General features: G+C 29.4%; 1 protein-coding gene across 4 annotated transcripts in view; it reads left to right on the forward strand.

The window, feature by feature from the left end:
• LOC107453971 (TGF-beta receptor type-1) overlaps positions 1–21,919 on the forward strand; it is a 716,084-nt gene that overhangs the window by 289,852 nt on the left and 404,313 nt on the right. For all 4 annotated transcript variants that reach the window (XM_043045483.2, XM_016070992.4, XM_016070993.4 and 1 more), the window contains exon 2: positions 16,537–16,621. Coding sequence is in view for 3 of the 4 variants with exons in the window: in XM_016070992.4 (XP_015926478.1) it covers positions 16,558–16,621 (64 nt within the window). In the remaining variant the exon portion in view is untranslated. The remainder of the gene's footprint in view (positions 1–16,536; positions 16,622–21,919) is intronic.

The raw sequence follows: 21,919 nt of genomic DNA on the forward strand, positions 1-21,919 counted from the left end.
GATCCAACCGGCACTGTCTCTCCAATTTCTTCCAGAACCACTAACAAATCTGCTTTCTTAAATCAGCTTTTGAAGAAGCTTGTCATTTTTTATTTGCTGTGGTCCCTGTTCGGGAGCCAAATGAAATACTTTGTACAACTAAATACGATTCTTTTCACAACACTTAAATCTTTACTTTATTTTCTTCATATATAGAGAGAACAGTCGGCAAAGAATTCGATTAGGTTGAAAAACATTTCGCTAAAAAAGAACGAATTCTAAAAGAAATAAAATAAACAACTTAAAGAATAAAAATGCTGTTGCCAGCCAATTTTTGAAAGTTAATTTAGAAATGACAAACCAAACAATGTTAACAAAGTGACGTAGAGAGCGCAACTAGATCAAAATTATGATACTTGGGCGCGTGACGTAACAGTCAATGCAAAACTTTTTGTAAAGACTGCAAAGATTATTAATTTTTCGTTTTAAAATCCCTGACAAAAAACTAGTGGAATCTCGTTTCAACATTAGACAGATTTGTTAATGGCTTATAAGATAATTTATTTTATGTATAAACAAAAATTCAAGCTCACCGATTTCTGATAGGTTTGAACTCCAACACTAGGTAATTAATTTATTGAAACACTGACTTTTAAGATACACTTTAAGTATTGTAAGTGTAAAAAAAAACGCTGATTGTTTTTTACAGTAAGTACAGAAAATGCGATTCCAAATTAGAATAATGGGCGTATAGAGCATGACTTTTACACTAAAGAAATCACCGTCTTAAGAGCTGGTTACATCAACCAACCCGATGATCATTACCCTAAATTAACGCAGTATTTTGTCCCTTCGAACCCTATGCTTACTTTTTTTAACGCTATTTATCTGAAAAGGGACAGAATTATCCCTTTGTCTTGCCCCTTTGTCTTATACATTTTCTTTTCATTTCTTTCTATTTTTTTTAAATTTCAATTTGACTGTTTATAGTTCATGGTTCAAAAGAATTCGCTTTGTCACTTTCAAAGAATCTAATTTGCTTTAGATTTATTATGTTGCGAAATTCACCTTCATGACACTATCTGCTAAAAACATCTTAATTTTTAATAAGATGTTAAAAATTAAAGTTTTTTTTTATTCGAGTCAAGAATCGCCCTCGTTTAACGACTATTTTATTCGCATGTCATTTGCAATTTGGCAATTTACGAAATGTTTGGCATGTTATGTAACATTTGTTTACATGTTAATCGCAATAAAACGAGCGATATCTGCATCAGAAAAAAAGTCTACTGTTAAAAAAAGAAAGAAAAAATTTTTAAACTGAGAAATAAAGAATGTGGCGCTCAATACGAATGAGTATATCGATATCTAACTATTATATTATATCACGATAACAGTTCGAATCAATAACGACTTCAGATCTAGCAACACCTGTCTTTCTCTCTTTTTATCATTACTTTTGATATCAACTTAAGTGCGAGCTTATAAAATAGAGATTTAGCGAAAAAATGGAAAAATTTTCCTACTACAATGTATAAGTTGTCATAATTTAAAACAAGAAAATTAACGAAAAAGCACATAAATTTGCAAAAACATTTGAAGAACTTTGAATTTCAGAAAACACTTGCTAAGTTCACAAATGAAAATAGCCTTTTCAGTTTCCCCAATTTCAATCTCTGCGAACTGCAGAAGGGCTTTCTGAATATTTTTTATTACACGTTTAACCGTCAATAATTCTTGAATCTAATAACCAATTTTTTCTTCATTTCATCACACTCCATGCACATTTTCCCATTCACATCAGTAATTCTAAGTTTTGGGCAGTAGTATAGTTTTTGCTCAGCACAGTCATATAGTTTTTGCGCAGTTTCATAGTCATGTTGCTTTGCGCAGCAGCATAGTAAAAAGTTTTTGCGCAGCCATATAGTTTTTGCGTATATAGTTTTTTCACAGCGATTTTTAAATATATAAAGAGAAATTGGCCCGCGGATTGGCTAGCTGGAGACAAAATTATTGGCTTGGGCACTCCTAGAAATATCGTTTGATATCTTGAAGTATTCTGTTCTATAAGACACCACCGTTTGATTCATTGTCTAAAAGCATCGCAATTTCTATTATCACGTGCACTCCTCACGTCTCAAAAAATTAATTAACATGAGTTTCTGATGAAAAAGGTTTTCATCAACCCAAGACACGCAAATACATATTTACCAGAGCTGTATCTATTGAAATTTTGATTTATTTTTTCGCATCACGTAACTTTATTCCTTCTGAGTTTTTTGGAGTCTTTGGCAAGTCTTAGAAAGTTCTTCCGACCCATTGCTATTTCAATGGCAAGACATCTACTACAATCAATTTCAAGAAAGCATAGGATAGAACTGCTGCACTATGATTATGAGTTTTTATCAAGCAAAAATAAAAAGTCTACGTCATAAAATAACAATGCTTTGAAAAGAAAGAAAAAACTTAAAACGTTGTATTGAATTTTGAGTACGGAGAGACCGTTTTCTAATGTGAAGTTTATGATTAAAGATATGTTGTCTATTGGTGTTAAAGTATAAAAATATTCTGTATTTTTATTTTTGTAGTTAATATACACCTTCAAAATTTGTACTATACACTAAATGAAACTTGGAAAACCTGAATTTAAAGATCCTGCTTAAGAAGCAAACCTAAAATAAGCAAATTAATTGGTACTGACGATGTTCTAAATTTCTAAAATAGGTACAAAAAGTACTTTCTCTGAATACAATTTTTTCCGACGAGTTTGGATTCCTATAAGTATCTAAAACTTAGATGATCCCTATCTCAAAAATATACTGAGCTACCAAGAATTACTTTCTCGTTCATTATTTTCATCTTTTTCTCATTTCGCTAGCCTTTAGAAATTATTCAAGATAATAAAAATAGTTTTGCTCGAAAATATTTATTCAAATCTGACTTCATACATTTGTTTTAATTTTTTTTACGCAATTTAAAACTGTATAATTTTGTAGACAAAATACAAAATTTCATAAAAATTGTCCGAATGGTTTATAAGAGACAAAAGTTAAACTGGTATTCTAGAGTTTTAAATTTTTTAGCCGCATTTGCTCAATTTTTTAAGTAGCGAAGAAAATGACAGAAAAAGGAAAAATTATAGACATGAGTGAGATTTTATTCGATTTCGCGTAAGAAAAATACTTCAAAACAGTTTGTCACTAGTCTATTTTCCTTCATTTTATTTATTTATTTAATGTTTATGTACGCAAACCTTTTTTTTTTTTAAAAACAACACCGTTTTTCTGAAACATATTCATGCTCTTCCTCGAGTTAGTTTCTTTTCTTTAAATATTCATGTTCATGTTAATTTCACCAAAAATGCTTTCGTTAAAAATTATCAAAATAATTTTTTTTTTCAGAAATTTTTAAAATTCGTGAGCAAATTTCAAAATTTATTTAATTTTCATAATACTCAGCAAGAAAAATTTCATATGTTAAGGATTACTATTTGCGAAATAATTATATTGAACACAGGATTGATGATGCGTGTTATACCATAAATCAAACAGGCTGTAGGGTATATTTTCCAAATAAAAAAAAATTGTATCTAGCGAGACTGTTATACTGCTTCACAAATATTTGTTTGGTTTCATCGGGAAAAAAATACGAAAACGGTTCTGAAGAAATATTCATTTTAACTTCAGGCGATTTTTTTTCTCTTTCGAATTACTGAAAGCAACTGAAACATATGTAGCAGAATATTAATACAATTCTTCTTATAAAAACATTGAATAACTTAAATGGTATGAATAAAGATCAGCAATTAATATACTTTCTGGAGGAGACCAGCATAAGAAGTTTATTTCTTGATTATTGTGTTAAACTAATAAATGTCACATAAAAAATAAATTTTTTTTTGTACTTTCTGATAAAATATTGTTATAAAACACTTCCATTTATTCCCTTATATTAATGTATTCCCCTATTTATTTATTTTTCATTTATTTTCTTAAACAAAAAACAACTTAAAAGGGCAACCAAGAGGTGATGTCAAACAAAACCCCTGATTTCTAATATTTATACACTATGTGATAATATGCGTGCTGCTAGTGCTTACTTTTCCTTTGAACTGAGCCGTTAACCTGAAAGTGAAGAATAATAAATTCAAAAGAATTTTTTAGTTATTAATTTAAAGCTGTTTTAGAACAAAACCTATGTCTTCATATAAAACAATGATTTTCAGTGAATAATATGTTATGTTATAATTATTGAGAGTTGGCAATAATTATCCATGACTATTGGTCGAATATTACCCATCCTAAGATTGCGCTGATTATAGAAATGGCTCAAAAAGTCAACATAAAGAAAATCTCTCAGTTCTAGGAACATGATCGACGTTTTTGATTTCTTTTTTATATTTGAAAAGTTCTTGTAACTTTAAATTGTCTGGGATCAATTGAGGGTTATTTATTGATTTAAAGCTGTTTTTCAAAGGCTTTTTCGTCGCATAAAATAATGATTTTCTTTTTGCAAATAATATAATAATTTCATAAATGCTTTCAGTTTGCGTTAATTATTGACAACTAATAGGTTCATTTTAGCTTATTTTTGTAACCAGTGCTCCTCGTGACAGAATCGCAGCGGCACGGCGACATTGACGCAGATGGTTGCTGAGTTCTTGCAGAATGATTTTTCTATTGAAAAGGGAAAATAATTACTTTTCTTCAGAAGGTTACACGTAATATTTGAATCTTGCCATTAGGTAATCTCTTTTTGACGCTCCAAATTTACGCCGATAATATCGTGAATCGATGTATAATGTTCCGATTGTATTTTCGGCAGTTATTGATATTGATGTTCATGTGGATTTTAAATGTCCCGATATATTTCAAACAGTATGGAAAATTCGAATCGTGCATATGCTTTCGGACAATGATTCTAACGAATTTTATGCAGTTATTGCTATTGATTTCTCCATAGTTTTTAAACCCGATACTTTTTATACTATATTATTTATTACAATAACCTAATCTCGAAACGACTCACGTATTTAAGGAGTCCGATTAGCGTGATTTCGTCGTCTATCTTTTTTTCGGCAATTACTACTACGGATTTCATGGTTTTTAATTATTATTTTTACTGTGATGATTATTTACAAAATGCGAAGATAGAAATAATTTGAGATCCCCCCCCCCCAACAAAATTCGAGAATATCATCCATAATATTAGAATAAAAAACTGTTCCATGTTCAATTAAAAAAAATTATATGGGTTTTTTTTTTAGTAAACACAGCGCTTTCATTATTTTAAATTAGTAACATATATGTTTGTTATTATTGAAAGTATCGTGCAGAAAGATATTAGTGCTAAAGAGTTTTGTCGCAGATAGCTCGAAAAATTTCTGCCACAGAGCCAGTACTTCCTATGCAAATTTTTAAAAGAGCGCAAAACGTCAATAACAAAATATAATAATCTTGTGAGAAAAAAAGTGTTTGTGATATGATCTTTTTTAAAAAAAAGTTTTCAAAATTGAGAGATTTATTTATCAATTTTTATTAAGGTCCATTCAGGTGGAAAAATCTCTCCAAATTGATGTTTTTTAGGAAAGTTAATTCCCCCATCAATGTTACTTCTCGGATTTAAAACCCCGATAATTCTTTACTGCAAGATAACATACTTAAATTTAAGTTATAGCTTTGATGCGAGTTAAAGGTACTTAAAATGTGGTCTTAAACTGAGGTTTCGTCAATATGAAGAAAGACTAGTTTTGAAAAATAAAAAGTGTTAGTGATTTTTTTTCTTCTTGAAAATGAATAGATCGTAACAGAAGTAGTAACTCCGACGCTGCATTACCATGGCTCATAAAAATTGGCAAAAAAAATTGAGAATTATTCATCGATTTTATTTATTTTCATCCAGGTGGAAAAATCTTCACAAATTGGCGATTTTTTAAAAAAAAGTCTTAAAAATTTGCAGTATTTTTTCGATTCTTCATTGTAACATTATATACTTAAAAGTTATAACTTTGATGCGAGTTTAAGACTTTTAAACTGTGGCCTTTATTATTATTATTGTCAAAACAACTTCGAAAAAGTCTTTATAAAATTTATCTAGATAAAAAAAATCTCGCTAAATTGTTCTATTTGTTTTTTAAAATTTAGTTGCAAAAATTATACATTTTATAGTTACGTAAAAAGTATTTGAATTTCAGTTTAAACCACTTTGTTATTTTCTTTTGTTGGTGATTACTCAAAACGATAAAGCTAAAAAAGACGACTTTCATACAAATCTAAAAGAAAATGTAAGCAGGTCTTTTTTTGATAAATCTAGTAAATAAAACATAGTTTTACTTATTCTCTACCTACTAAACTACTTTCTCAAATTGTGTTTCCTGTCCAGGATTAATTGTTCTCCCTCTTTCTATTAATTCCACATCTACAAACTTAGCAAACGCTCAAGTTCCTACTAAGAGTTTTTGTATGAACAACAGATTGCGTCATCGAAAGATTACCTTATTTCTACCATTAATCATTTTAATCGGAATCGTTAGGCAAGCAGCGCGTTGATTGCTGGCTCTATCAATTAATCTCGACCATAATGGGACGACTTCCTACTCACTCTTTATCTAGTTATATGAATACATAACGAAATTGGAAGAGGAATGCAACATTTTGAGGCGATGTCATCAAATTATCTGTAGATTGATTGATTGATTGTTCAATTTTGTAATAGAAAACTTCTGTCTGAAAGTATAGTTTAGAAAATTGTGGGTGGATCACTAATGTTGTACAAGAAATACACCAGAACGTTAAGAATGAACATCAGATTTTTAATTTAAACAAATGTTAACAAATAAAAGGTATAACGTTTGGTTTTTAAAATGAATGAAAGTATTTAATAAAAAGAAGAGAGAAAAAAAACATTTCACCTTGTTATGAACAAAGAGCAGATTCAAATCACAACATATAAATCATTAAATCTTCAAAGATAGTACGAGCGTAACTGTGTGTAAAAAAAGTACTACATCTTTAAAATCCATGAAAGAATTGAATTTTGCGTCTAAATTAAAATTCTATTTATTAAAAGGAAACTCACAAAATTATTCAAGAACAAAATATAATAGGGAAGTTACCGTTCTTTTTTTAAATTTAGTTTTTCATTCGATCATTAAAATGAAATCATCTGTAACAGATCATTAGTTACTTTCAAAAAATTTAAAACCGCTATGTGCAGAAACCAAATTGAAAATCGTGGCTTTGCCATTCACGTATCTCTATGTAAACAATTTTTGCAAGGTCAGTGGTACCATCAATTCATGTTTAGAAATATAATAAGGGATTTTTATATTCTTCATTTTGTTTAACGTCAATATTCTAGATTCACGATTCAAACTTAATGGTAAGAATTATATTTCTTAATCAGTTTAAGCATAGTAATTTTAAATTTCCAAAAGTACATAAATGTTATGAAAAATATTAGAAATTAAGAAAGATATTGGACATTCAATAAATTACATTTTAGTAAGCGTAGCTGTCAATTTAAGCAGAGCAGCTTTAAATTACAAAAGTACATAAACCTTATAATAAATATTGGAAAGTATGAAGGATATTGGGCATTTTGACAATGCAGAAAAAACTATTGATTTTTATGTAAATTTTTGTTTCAATTTTGTTTTATTTATTAATGTTATTATATTTATTAATTCTGTGATAATCAAGTCAAAATTGAAAATTTTTCATGGTAATGGCAAGAATTTCTAGCCTTAATTCTGCTTAATTAATTTAAGTTTAATCGAAATCCTAATTCATTAAGTTAATTCCTATATTTACTAGACATATCAGCTATCCAATTCAAAGATTTACTAAAGCCATCAAAGCAAAATTCCACAATTTACAAAAGAATTTAACCTTCCTTTTAACAAAGGTCGGTACATAAAAGTTCTTGAGGACCAAAACAAAACAATTTCTCTTGACAAGAATGATGAAAAATTCAATCTTAATCCAATCCCAATTTGTCCCCTTAACAAAGATGCACTGACGCATTAAACTGATCATTAATCGAGTAAACAAACATAAAACGAACACTGTTATTTTTCAACTCGTACAATCACTAAAGGTGAGAGTGGATTTTAGCAACTTTTTTTAATTTTCTCAACTTTCTCGCTCTAATCGTGCCTTCAAATTACTTATCAGGTTTAGGTCAACAAAGTGAGGGAGAAAATTCGCCAGGCCTTAATAGATCTTCAAACAAATTTAGTGAAGAAGTAACTTACTTAAAGTAAAAGTTACTCGGTGCTCTTCGTGATGAACAGGTAAATGCAAAAACACTATTTTAAGATTCGATGGAGAAATGTGAAGGTAGTTAAGTTCTTGGCATTTTTCTCCTAACTCCTTACTTTGATAGTGCAGCGAAATAAATTGTGTCTGTAAAATCACTTTTTCTCCTTCCCTGATATCAAAAAAATTCTCAAAAAGTAATACATTAATTTAACAAATAATTACATTTCTATTAGCATTCTAGATGTTTTCTGATTAAATCTTTCTTTTTATAAAAACTAAAACTCGTAAATTTTTTCTTCCCTTTTGAATCTTTGCAGAAAGACTTTCTTATAACTTTATCTCTCTAAATTGAAACAAAAATCGCACGTGCCGCCACCGCTACTTTGGGTGTTCAATTTTGTTCTGCTGCTCAAAAACTATCAACCTTACAAACATAAAATTCCAATGGTGTTGTACCAAATCAAGCTGTGTGGGGCGCAAGATCAGTAAAATCACACGCATAAAAATTTCATTTTATATCAATGTAAACAGCGCGTTGCTAGGACAACGTAATTTTAATTATAATACTGTCGCTTTATATATTTGAATGTTAAAGAAATAATGGATGTAAATATTTTTCCTTATTAATAATGTATTTAATAACTGGAATCAATCATGCTTCTAACTATGTATTAACTTGTAAGTAACTGTAGATATTAAATGTTATAGTGTCGTCAATTTACTTTGTATTTATTCATCCTAAGCCGCATACTGTAGGAAGACTAAGCACCTTCCTTTACAGCTGTACTGACAGCACAGATTTACGTAACAGATAGACATAAAAATAACATAAAAGCATTTAAAAAAATTAATATATATATATATATATAACATANTAATACAAAAATAATAAATACTTTTGTATTAATAAAAGAATTAAAATTCTTTCGGTTTCATAAAATATCTTTGTTAAAGAGTAAGCGTAGAGCTATTCTATTTTGGGAATTCAAGGTTGAAAACATACCATTGAATAATAATTAGATTTATATTTCAAAGGAAGTTATTTTTAGATTTTTGTCCCTCTTTCACTTCATATTAGGAAGCATTAAATGATTTGCCATAATGCGTAGAGTTACAAAGGTATGTACGACTGGAACCTAATTACACCAATCTCTGTACTATTTAAAGCGGGAGCGAAGGTTTTCGCATGTCTCTTGCTATCAGCAATAACATATATATCTTTATATAATATAAGAAGAGAGTGAAATGATAACAAATAGCCAATCACAGAACACTTGCAGTTAGTAACGCACAAAACAGCCAATTAAAATTGAGAACGCGTGTGTGTAAAGGTAATAATTTTTAATAATTCAGTGTGTGTCTAGCTAGGCTAGAAATGGGGATTTGAAAGAAGAAAAAGAATAATCCAGTTTTTCCTTTTTTATTTCAATATTGTTTTGGTTGTCATCAGCATAAAATTAAAAAAAGTCGTAAAGGTATTGTTTTCCTTTAAATATTTTTGTATCCCTAATTTAAAGTTACTTTCCAGTACTGCTATTATTAGCGAAAATATTAAATTACGGTTGTATACTCATCAAATTTGTTTGGACAATATAATGTTATAAAAATATAAATGTTATTTTAAAAAATTATTACTTCGAAATATCACTTCTGTTCACCAAGAGATCTAAATGTTTATAATACTAATAGATAGTAATATTTGGACGTGAAAAGTAGAGGCACAAACGTAAGCAAACAGAATTCCTTTTAGTATATGTATATGTTAAGGGAATAATTTTAACTTTAGTAGAAAAACTGTTTTCTGCCAATAAAAGACAATTATTGAGAAACAATCATCGGGGTTAGTGAGCGGCAGCAAACAGGGGGCTTAGGCCGCTAGTATGTACATTAAAAAAATTAAAAAAAACATTTGTTTAAAATATAAACAACAAGACATCAACACGGCTTATATCATTTCCAATACTACCTTAAAATCAAAGACCCAGTTTCAAAAATGAAAAAATAAAAAAAACTCTCGGACGTTTCAAGTTGTTTGCTCTTTTTAATTTTTTTCTTGATCTCGTTGTAATGTTTTTCCGGAATGCTCATGTTAGCTGGATATTTTTAGGACTTTGCAGTATGTAGAAATGTGTACAGGAAGTACAATGAATTAAAGAAAAAATAGTTTACAATAAAACTGTTTATTTCGTATTAAAAAAAAAATACTATGTGGATCCGCTCTACAGACAGCAGTAATGCAACCATCGAGTTAAAATTTGTCGCACTACAAGGACCTTATTTAATTATAAACTTAACAAGTTTTTTTTCCTTCTAAATTCCAAGTTTTTTGAAAGTTATTGCACTTTTAAACGCTTTTTGTGTTTTTTTTCCAAATTTGTTTGCTTTAAATTTTGACCATTTATCCATTGTTATAGGAAAAAAATTATTTTTCTCACGAGGGAACTTTATTTTATTAGCTCCCGTTTTAGTTGATGTCGACTAAAAGTAACATGATATAGATTGATATTGATAGAGAGAGAGCGATTATTAGAGAAAAAGATTGATAGAAAGTCATTTGAAGTCAATGGACATAACTCATAGCATTCGTATTGACATTTTTAGAAATAAAATAATTTAGTATAAAAGAGATAAAAACTATTATCCATTTGGACTGTTATCAAGTCGTTATTGAGTCATAATTACTCCATATATTTCTTTTAATGGAGTCTTATAATCTATGTTCATTAGGTTAATTTTTTCAAGTACAAATGATTATTTTCCAACTCCAAGTATTCAGTAATTTTTTTTTACAATTTGCATATTCACAGAATGTTCATCTGTAAAACTACAATAATTGTATATTTTGCTAACAAACTTCTTTCTCCGCTGCACTTCGGCTTTCATTGACCCAGGGGAAGGGGCGAAACCTGGTAGTACCCAGTATTACCTTGAGAGCAGAGGTTAGCAAAATGAAACAGTAAGCTGCTACTATTGGACAAAATCCTTATCGTCCGTAATAAAACAGCACTAATTTTGGCACAATCGAGATATTTGATGTTACCTCTGTCTCCCCTAATCATGTTAAAATAATTGTGTGATGCACTAAATAAAAATTGAGGAATTTAATAGGAAATGATTCTAAGTGATATTTTCGAGAGAAGAAATTGAAATTTCTTAGACAAAAGGTTTTGTTGTATTTAACTGCTAAGATGCAAAACATTTCATAACATTTTCGCTTCATTCATGCAAAACATTTCGTTTCAGCAAAACATTTTATAAAGTGTTGCCAAATTAAAGGCTTAAAGTTTGAAAAATTTTGTTCATTGATGTAAACATTTTAAAAGCTTCGCACACGAAATGGCTGAAGCAAATTGACATTTTGTGTATGCATTTAAATTAGTTTCATGCAGTGGTGGGGCAAAATTGCTTTATCTAATTCAATAAACCGAGAATCACGCTCTGAAACATAAATTTTTCGACCACTAGAAGGCCATTACAGAGAGAGGAGCGTTGCCATGTCGGTAACTGAACTAAATCCCCAATTCAATTAATTTTGGATATTTCAGTGGATGAAGGCTTCAAAACTGAAGACAGTTTTTGTGTGCTTCTGATGTGGAAGGTTATACAAAGGCAATTTCTAACAAAGCCTTTCTTTTGACAACAAGTTAAAAAACCAATATTGCTAACACTACTTTCAAATGAACATTATGAATTTATATATTTCGCCAGAGGGCAGCTTATGGGCAGAAAATGAAAGAAAAGTATCTTATTTCATTTCGAACTCTACATTGAAAATACTGAATTAAAAAAAATCTGAATATTTATCTTCACTCCATATCTCATAATACATCCCGTTCATAATTTAAATATATTTTACGATATTCTGTTTATAGTTGGGTGTGGTTTGTTTTGCATGTTTGCCGGTAGTTTTATAAGTATATAGCTTAAGTTATTTGACTGTTATAAAGTTATTTCTTCAACTACTTACTTATAGAATAAGTTCCATAGATGAGACAGCAATCAATATAAAAATTGTGATAAAAGTTTTCAATTTTCTCTTCGCTTGTTTACGATTTTATTCTGCTCTTATTATCTCCTTTTATTTTTATTTATTTTTTATTTTTAATACCGCATTTAATTTTTGTTTAACTAAAAATATTCAACATAAGATTTCAGATTTTCGTGACAATTTATTTTTTACTAAATTATTCGCTATCTTTATCAATATAAATTCCAAATACTTTTTCTTTAAAAAAAATACATGCCTAAAATTAATTGATTTGTTTTATAAAAACTTAGAAAAATTATTTATCTATTGATAACTGTGTTATTCGAGGTACTGTTACGGTATTAAAAAAACTAATTTTGTGACGGTGTGATGTTTAAAATTTAAAAAATACTTAAAAAGAGATTTAATTTTTTCGCAACGTATTTACTATAATTTCGTTATATACAAAGAGAAAAAATGAGTTGGTATTCAGCCGAGAGAAGTATATTCCTCATTTAATGGAGTAAAATAACTGTCAACACTTTCTCACCATTTCCATTTAAATTATCGAAAAAGATTTTACGAATATAATATTGATGTAAATAATACATAAAAAGTAAATGAACGTCATTTGATTTTAATGATTGTCATTTAGTTTTCGGGAATATAATATGAATTAAATGACAGTCTTTTGTTGGTCTCCAAATAAAACTGATTTAATTTCTTGTAATGGGAATTGAGAAGTGAAAATCATTGCCAAGAAAGGATCCTTTTAGTGTGCGGTGCTCTTTTCTTTCACAAACTTGTAATTAGGATTGCCGAAAATGTCTGCGTTAACGTAATTGTTCTTAAATATGGTTTTGTTAAAAAACATTTATTAATATAAATGCCCAAAAAACGTTTGAAAACTATTTTAGCTTGTTGTGTTATACTATAATTTATCGCAAGATATGAAATTTTAAAAATGTAAGAAAAAAAAACCTTTTTTTACAAATAAGAAATATAAGCCGAAAATATTTTTACTGTTTTGAGAGCACTGCTCTGTTTGCTTTTCTTCATAAACTCTATGAATATTGTTTAAGTATCCAAAAAATTATTTTAATTTATGTTTGAACCTTAATATGTTAAATGAAATTTTAATATCACGAAAATGATTCGTGAAAAATCGACAAACAATCATTCACATCCGCTATGATTAATTGTGGTAATATATAAAGATGAGTTCGGGCTCATTTTTGGAAGCCTGAGCGCGACGGAATTTAATCCGTGCCCACCAGATTCCGAGATACATAGGATTATTTATAGCCCGAGGCTAGATATATACCGAATAAAAGCCACATTTTGTGGTCTCGTCACTTTTGATGTCTAAGCAAAGGAAATTAATCATTAAAATGTGTTTTGTCACTCACCTTCAAAAGAATAGCGAAGAGAAAAATTTTAAACTGAAGGTAAAAAAAGAAGTGTCAGCAAGAGCAGACATTCAATTTTTTTAACCTTTATAAGATTCCCTATCAGAAACCATCTTTGTAAACCATTAAGTTTAAGCATTTATTTTTATTTCCCTCTTCTACTTTATCTATTTCATTATGCTATGATGTCTTAGTAAAGTAGTGAAAAAGTAAAGCAAAAAACAATTTTACCATGACTCTGAACCATCCCGAATTTTTTTTTAGTAAACGAAAAGGCTTTCGGGCTTCATTTGAGCCAGTCTCATCTCTTATAGGCACCAATGTTATAGTGTCAATAGGCAACTCTGATATAGAGGTACCGTGATAACACTAAAGCAGGGAGTACTCAAAACTTATACCTACGTCGTAGAACAGTCATAGTTCCTGAAGTATAATTTATGTTTGTAGCAGAACTGCTTTCTACTTCTGCTTTACTAATAGCTCATCCCCAAGTTGCATTGAACATTTTGTATGGTATTATAAGTTTGTTTGTTTTTTAATATCGTTAGCATATTTTAATCTTTTCAGGTTCCTTTTATTTGCAAATTTAGTCGGCAAAATAAATGTATTCGTCTTTTAAAAAAAGTATTGCTAATTAAACTAGTAAGAGCAGTTTGTTTGTTTTTGACAGTGCCCGCAAAACAATTGTAATTATCAAAATCCTGCGGAATATTGCAGTTTTCAAAGTGTGGTTGTGGAACATTTTAATTATCCTAATCCTATTGCAGAACAATGCAAATATCAACAAAGTATTGTTGTATAACAGGGTAATTATCAAAGTCCTAATAGAGATCATTGCAAATATCAGTCTTGTAGTAGAAAATTATGTAGTTATCAAAGGCTTGGTGCAGAACATTGTAATTATCAAAGCCTTGTTGCAAAATATAAAATTTAGCAAATTCCTGTTGCTGTAATTATCTCAGTTCTGCTGCAGAATAATGCAATTATCAAATTCCTGATACAGAGTAATCTAATTATCAAAGTCCTGTTGCAGTACAAACAGAATAATTCTGTTCCTGCGTATAACAATAAGTTGTTACAAATAATAATATAATATTGTTACAAAGTAATACCAGCTACTTCATATTCGACTAAACGTGAAAAATTTAAGGAAAAATACTTTTAAATCGTGTAAGAAGTAGTTAAAAGAATTTCTGCCGAGAATAAAAAAGAGTTGTAAAGTAGACACACAACTTGCGCAATACTTAAAAAAGATTGTTCCAAAATCTTGCAAGCCTAGACCAGTTTTTAGCGAAACACAAATTCAGAAATAAAAACTTATTTTCTCAAGATCAAATAGACCCTATCTGATACACTTTATAAAATTGCAAATATCAAACAAAGAATTTTGTAACTGCTACGTCTTGCAATATACCTCTCTTTCAAGAAGATGAATATGAGAAAAGGAATGGAAAATGAAATGATATCTTAAATTTATTTTTCACTTTTCTCAAAGCAATTGTATTTCAGAAATGTTACGCCATGAAACATTCTTATTCATGGAGTGAAAACAGAAATGTATTCTCTGATATAAATTTAGTTTGTGTTATAGTACCATAATTCTTTATTATTTTTCCTTTTTCAAATATACTTTCTGAAGAAGAACAGGAATTTTTTTTAATAGCTTGCTGGCGTGAAATATATACAATTTAATTCTAATTTCTTTAAAAAAAATACTAGGGTGATTTTATTTTAACTCTAATAAGTTTTCTATTTGCATCGATACAATGTAAGTAACTGCCATTTGTTTTCTGAGCATCGGAAATTATTGCGAATTGATTACGTTTTGGGAAAATATTTTTTTTATATTTTAAACTAAATAAAATATATTATATTTAATTTCTGTTTCGTTTCATAAATTTTATGAAGAATATTTTAAATAAAAATATATTTCAAAAAAAAATAATCATATATAATTTGCGAGGAAGATGAGAGGGTTATAATTTTGTATGCTTTTGCTTGTGCTTGCAATAAAAAAAATTTATTATTATGTGTCCTCGTAACCTTTAAGAAGGTTGAAAATACACGCAAAACTAAATTATATAATGTAGGTTATAATAAAAAAAATTACAAAAAATGGTTCCAGTAAGGAATGTGATTACCACTATCTGCATCAACTTTCCATATAGAACCCCGAAATTGAGAAAGATGATCCGGCGTGGAGTAACCCTTGTTCCAATATATGTAATGACCGGTGGTGCTTAACCTGCTGGGGTTGTCCCAAACATTCTCTCTCGGATTCAGGTCTGGAGAACCGGCATTCAGCAAAAAATTTTCAAATTCTCGACATGATGCCGTCTTTGTGACTGCACGTTTCTTCCCATTGAAATGATATTACAAACTATTTAACTATACTCATACATGCTTCTTTCAACGTCATGGGGTCATTAACCTGATACCTTTCCAGATCGTCTTTGGTTATGATGTTCACTATCTTGGACTGTAAAAATTAGGTGACACGCATAAGCAAATATGCAAGCAAATTTTTGGCTGTCTGGGAAGTTGGATGACTTGGACCCTTCATGTCTTTGTAAAAGGCACTGTTACAGGTATGAGTACTGGAGTGTACTTTGAGACATATCTCTTCTTTTTAAAGTTCAAATTTAAGGTTCTGACTTCACTTTGAATGGATGATAGCGTGCCGTCACAAAGGCATCATCATGCTGCAAAATTTTGAAATGTGCAGATTTCCGCCGGCTGGAGTGGCAGTACTGATCTCCAGACCTAAATGCGTCAATGTAATTTATTAAAATCATCATAACATTAGAGAGAGAATTGTTTTTTTTTTGACAGTAATTATTCTGAAATTGTAAAACATTTTATAATGCTGAAAAAAAACATTTTATCTGAAAATTTTCATTGTTTTTTTATGTATTTTTAGGGGAAGTCAAGGATAACAAATATGGTTTACCGTAAAATGGAAGCTCCAACTGATGTACCAACAACAACGGAATTCATTTTTAAAGGTACCTGATTTATTTCTGTTTTAAAATCATTCGAATGGCATTTTAAGTTCATTCGACCCACACAGTATTTACTTCTATTTTGGTTAGTGTCACACACACAGGAAATTCGGTACAACATATTTAAATGGATAATATTACGACTGAAACATGATGTTATCTAAGAAAATAAATTCATCTACCCCGAAATTTTATCCTATATTTTATCCCTACAGTATATGTTTATGCCATTGGTTCGCATAGGTACGTTTTGCGACAAACCAATACAACACCACGCAATACCTTTATTTGCTTCGCAACCCAAGAGACAAAAAAAATAATAGAGAATCAATATAAAAGAGAATATAATATATAATAGAGAATCAAAATAATAAAATCAATATAAAAGAGACAAAAAAAAATTCTGATTATATAAATTGTAAGCACATTGTAAGGTATGATTTATGTAAATTGTAATTTATGTAAATGATTTATATAACACACAAAAGCACAAAAGTTATGTACACAGAAATATCTTTAAATTTATTCACTTTGAAAATATTTCCAATTTAAAAAAAAAACGCATTTAGCGTATTTCTTTTTTATATTGTTTATGTTGCTTACATTGATTTTTTTTTTATGAAAATAAAAATAAAATTTTAATATAAAAATATTTTTAATATAAGAGCAATAATTTCCATTAAAATTGTAATCTTTATATTATGAAACAGTTACTCTATTCCAAATAATGATTATTTTCTACTAAAAAACCAATACTTTATATTAAGTTAGGCATGCTTTTTCCTATAAAATGCATACTTTACACTAAGCAGTGCATGATTTCAGCATTAAACAGATACTTCATATTAAATAATGCATATTTTCCATTTTAAATTATAAATTTTACTCCAAAAGTGATGATTTAGCTTGATAAATACAATATTAGAAAGCACTATTTTCACTAATATAAATGTGAGCTGATGACATGTGATCGCGTGAGCTGATGACAAGAGTATATGTTTTTTAAATTTCATGTATTTTTTATTTGTATAAGATTTTTAATTTTTTCTTAAATCCTCCTTTCAATATTTTCCTTTTATCTTTGTTTAGTTCTTAATCATCTTTATTAATATAATAATTAATTCAATTTGTGTATATATATATATATATATATNTAAATATGTCTATATATATATGCATGCGTGGGCATGCGCTGCACACGCATGTGTATGTTAGATAAGAATTTAATAGTGTAAACTTCTATATAGAGTACGATCCGTGTAAAATAGAATAAAAACATTATTGAAAAGTTTTAATTTTTTTACTGTCATAGTCATTAAAATTACAATAGTTTCATTTAATTAAATATTTATATAATCTGTTTTTCTTTTAAGCATAGCTGTTTCCAAATAAAGACTCAGCTATATTTTCGAATGAATCAGCCTTAAATATGTGCTTGTGTGAATTTCCTACATCCCCAGAGCATATGCGAAAGGATAAATTGTGTTCCTCTTTTTTATAGTTGAGCTATTTTTACAACATTTCTGGTAACGCGAAAACATTACGTTAAAGAATTTTGTTAAACATAAAGTGCGTAAAAGAGCCAGAAAAGAACACTTTATTCAGAAAATTTTTGCACCCGGGCGAATTTACTTCGTTTTTATGTCCAGGATAGAGGTTGAAGATGCAAACATATTGCGTGGTTTTATGAATCTAAAAATAGTTGCAATAATTGTTGCTGTTGCTTGATATAAAGTTTATCCTTATTTAAATACATGAGCAATGTATATTACTTAATGGAAAATTTACCGCAGTTTCTTGTATAACAAAAGAGAAAAACCTTTCCTTTGGATTTTAATAATCGTATTATGGTAAAAACGAATTCCTGACTTTCGCTGTTGCGTTAGAAAATGTTATTTTTTATGGTGGTGTGGTTAAGATAAGAATAAAGGCACATAAGTTATTAAAATTGCGCGAATCATTCTAATTTATTGAAGATGTTATTAAATGTTTTTTAAAAGCATTTAATTGTGTATGAATCGAAGGTTATTTTTAATATAGCTTTGTCGTAGCCTTTTTAAATAGTATAGCAGTAAATATTAACAATTTTGTAATTTTTTAAAATATATTTATAAAGTAATTAATTTGTTAACTACTTATACCCCTGGTAGAGGAAACACTGCATCACGGATTTGGAAATTATTACAGCATCTTCTGCTTTAATTTTAAATTTCATCTCAGAATTTAAAATAAAAGTTTACTCATAGGAGAAACATGAAAACCCTTTTCAATTCCTAAACCTCTTCAATTACTATCTTTCCAATTTGCAAATACATGTGCTTAAAAAAATTGAGTCTAAAAAAATCTAATTCTTTTTTTTTAAATATCTGAAAATTTGTGGGGGAAAAAATTTGTTATTAATTTCTAAAATATCTCTGGTTGGTTGAAATACTCTTTACTGAAAAAGATATATTTGTAAGCATATTAATCGAAATTGTAAAGGTTTATTTTCATCATAATTTTATTCAGATAAATCCTTTCAGATTTATAAAATTCCTAACATAATTTTTGAATTTAAACACACAACAATAGAAGATGTCATTTAAGGCGAATATTTCAAAAGAGGATCTGAATAAAATACGATTTACGAGCTCTTCCGATTTATATTTCACGCCATATTCTTCGTTTTATGGAAGCACGTTTATTCAATATACATCATTCTTTGAAATCCATCGTCCTGACCCCGATATAAAACAAAATTAGATTCTTCCGTCGAGGATTATACCATTACACATAGTACAAGTTCTCATTTTAGAATACAATTATGTTCTGAAAACAAATAATAAGCTATTCGAATTTTATTGTCGTGTTTGTAGTTGCTTTGTTGATAAAATGCAGATTTAACCCACTGACGGTTCTGCATGTAAAAAATCGTTATTTAACCTGCAATCTTCTCTACATAGCAAAACCGGTTTTGCATATTATTGGATAAGAAGATAGTGCATAGGGGAGAACTCCAAATTTTGTCCATTTGCTAAACCGCGAGTGATTAACTGAAAGCGATTAACTTATTTACAACACTAAATGCAGAATTGTTAAAATGCATAGTGAACATAGAATCTTTACAATTAAAATCTGATTGTTTATGTGTACATTTTTTACTCAAATATGCAATTCTAAATCCTTTCGCACCAAACTTATTCTCTGTCCGGTGAGAATTGATAGTGAAAGTAAATATATCAACCTAACATTTGGCATTACCTTTGGCTGTTTGACTCCATTTTTTTGAATAACAACGCTATATTACAAATGATCAGTAAGAAAATAATCGCCAATTCAATCAATGTTGGCGATAAACAGCAAACCTTTATGTTTACTTCCCCTATCAATTCGCTCTGAACCAAGTATAGTGCGGCATTGTGGGAAGATCATTTTGACTTCCCCGAAAAACTGGAATCCATCAATGTAAAACTGAGTGGTCTTGAAGTTGCCACCGGGTATCGAACCTCAATCCTATTTAATGCCAATCCAGTGCCTTCGGGCAATACCCTTTTAGCCTTCGTACCTGATCCTTTAAGATACTTCTTTTTAAAACTGTTCTTACAGTAGATATATACTACCCTACGATAATGGAAGACACGATATCAGCTTTCGACTATCTTTCAAATTTTTAAAGAAGTACTTAGAGAACTATTTTATAACTTTAGAGGTGCTGAGGTTTTGCGATCTTTCATATACATCAATGCATATGAGAATTGTATATTCGAATGCTCATATGCAGTAGTTTAACGCTTACAGAGGTTTGAAGGTTTGGCAATAAAGTTTGAACGAAAAAGTGGGTTTTTTGAACACCTGATGCCACACAAAAAATATAGAAATGAACTTGTTACTTGTATCAGTTATTTTGGTTATCATATGAACTCCACAAAATTTCGTAAATCTAAATTAAATATTCACGGCTATTATTTAGAAAAGACAGTTTTTTACTTTCGTTTTATTACTTTGACTGCAGAAATATTCCATATAATTTAACATCTACTCCATATAAATAACATCTAATTTTATTTTTTTTTTAAATTGCTCAAGATATGAGCTTTTTAAAGTTGTCCTTTGATAATACACATGCCCGGAAAACATTTAAAAAAGAATTTTTATTATTTTGTTGTAAATCGTATTTGATAACTTAAAAAAGAAGTCCGATTTAAATATCTTAAAAGCGTGAAAATTTCTTAAAATTTTATAAAAAGTTCATTCTTTACTTTTTTTATAGTAAGCTAGGATAAATAGTTTTTCATAAGTTTCATTTTACGTGATAAATAATAAAACGTAATACGTAATAATGAAAATAATAAAACGTAAGGTAATTTATTTTTATAAATATGTCCATATCTTCATGAATAAACTATGTTTATGATATTTTTTTCAGTTAATGCATATGACAACCGAAGCTATCGATGCAAGTTATAAGCTTGTTGTTATATTCTTTGGCATAGGATGTTCAAAACACTCTCTTTCGTTTAAAATTTATTACCACTCCCTCAAACCTCTGCAAGCTTTAAACTTTAATGATTCATATGAAAAATCAAACGACCTAAACACTCCTAGAGTAAAACAAATCTCTAAATTTGAGATTGCCGAAAATGAATTGTATTGTAGGATGGTGTATATATACTGCAACAGCAGTTTTGAAAAGAAGTCTCTGAAAAGAGCAGGTACGAATGTTAATTCGCAACACAAAGAGTTTCTGGCGAACACAAAAAATGCCAAAAATAATAATACTGAATTAGCTTAGAATAATGATGCTCTAAGTTTATTACGTCCCGCAGTGGACTGATCGTTAAGACACGGTTCCCAGCAAATCACCAAAGTCAAGTATCACTGACTGCGTTCAGTGTGCGGGTGGGTGACCACGTGGATCTGTCTGCGTAGGGACCGAGGGTGTGCGGTATTGGTCCTCGTTAAACTGTTCTACCGTAAAATGCTCGACTTCGCTTGCAGGTCGTCGGGCTACCGAGGCGGGGGTGCCATCCCCTCTGCAGAGGATCAAAATTGTGATGGTATGTCTTCGGATCATCCTCAGGGATGTTTCCCAGACCGTCGCCAATAGCCCATTGTGCAGCTCTAGTGCGACGTAAATGAACAAATCAATCAATCTAAGTTTATTACAGCAAAAATTGTGAAATACGGGATTCAAGGGTGGTAAAAAAGGAGGTGATTCCTTTGAAAAGTTTTTAAAAAAATTTTTGAATGAAGTAATATTTGCATTACAATGCGTATCATTTTCTTCAGTATTCATTGATGAAATCTCTCATTCAACGAAAA

The sequence above is a fragment of the Parasteatoda tepidariorum genome, chromosome 1 (assembly GCF_043381705.1).
Source record: "Parasteatoda tepidariorum isolate YZ-2023 chromosome 1, CAS_Ptep_4.0, whole genome shotgun sequence".
Taxonomy (NCBI): domain Eukaryota; kingdom Metazoa; phylum Arthropoda; class Arachnida; order Araneae; family Theridiidae; genus Parasteatoda; species Parasteatoda tepidariorum.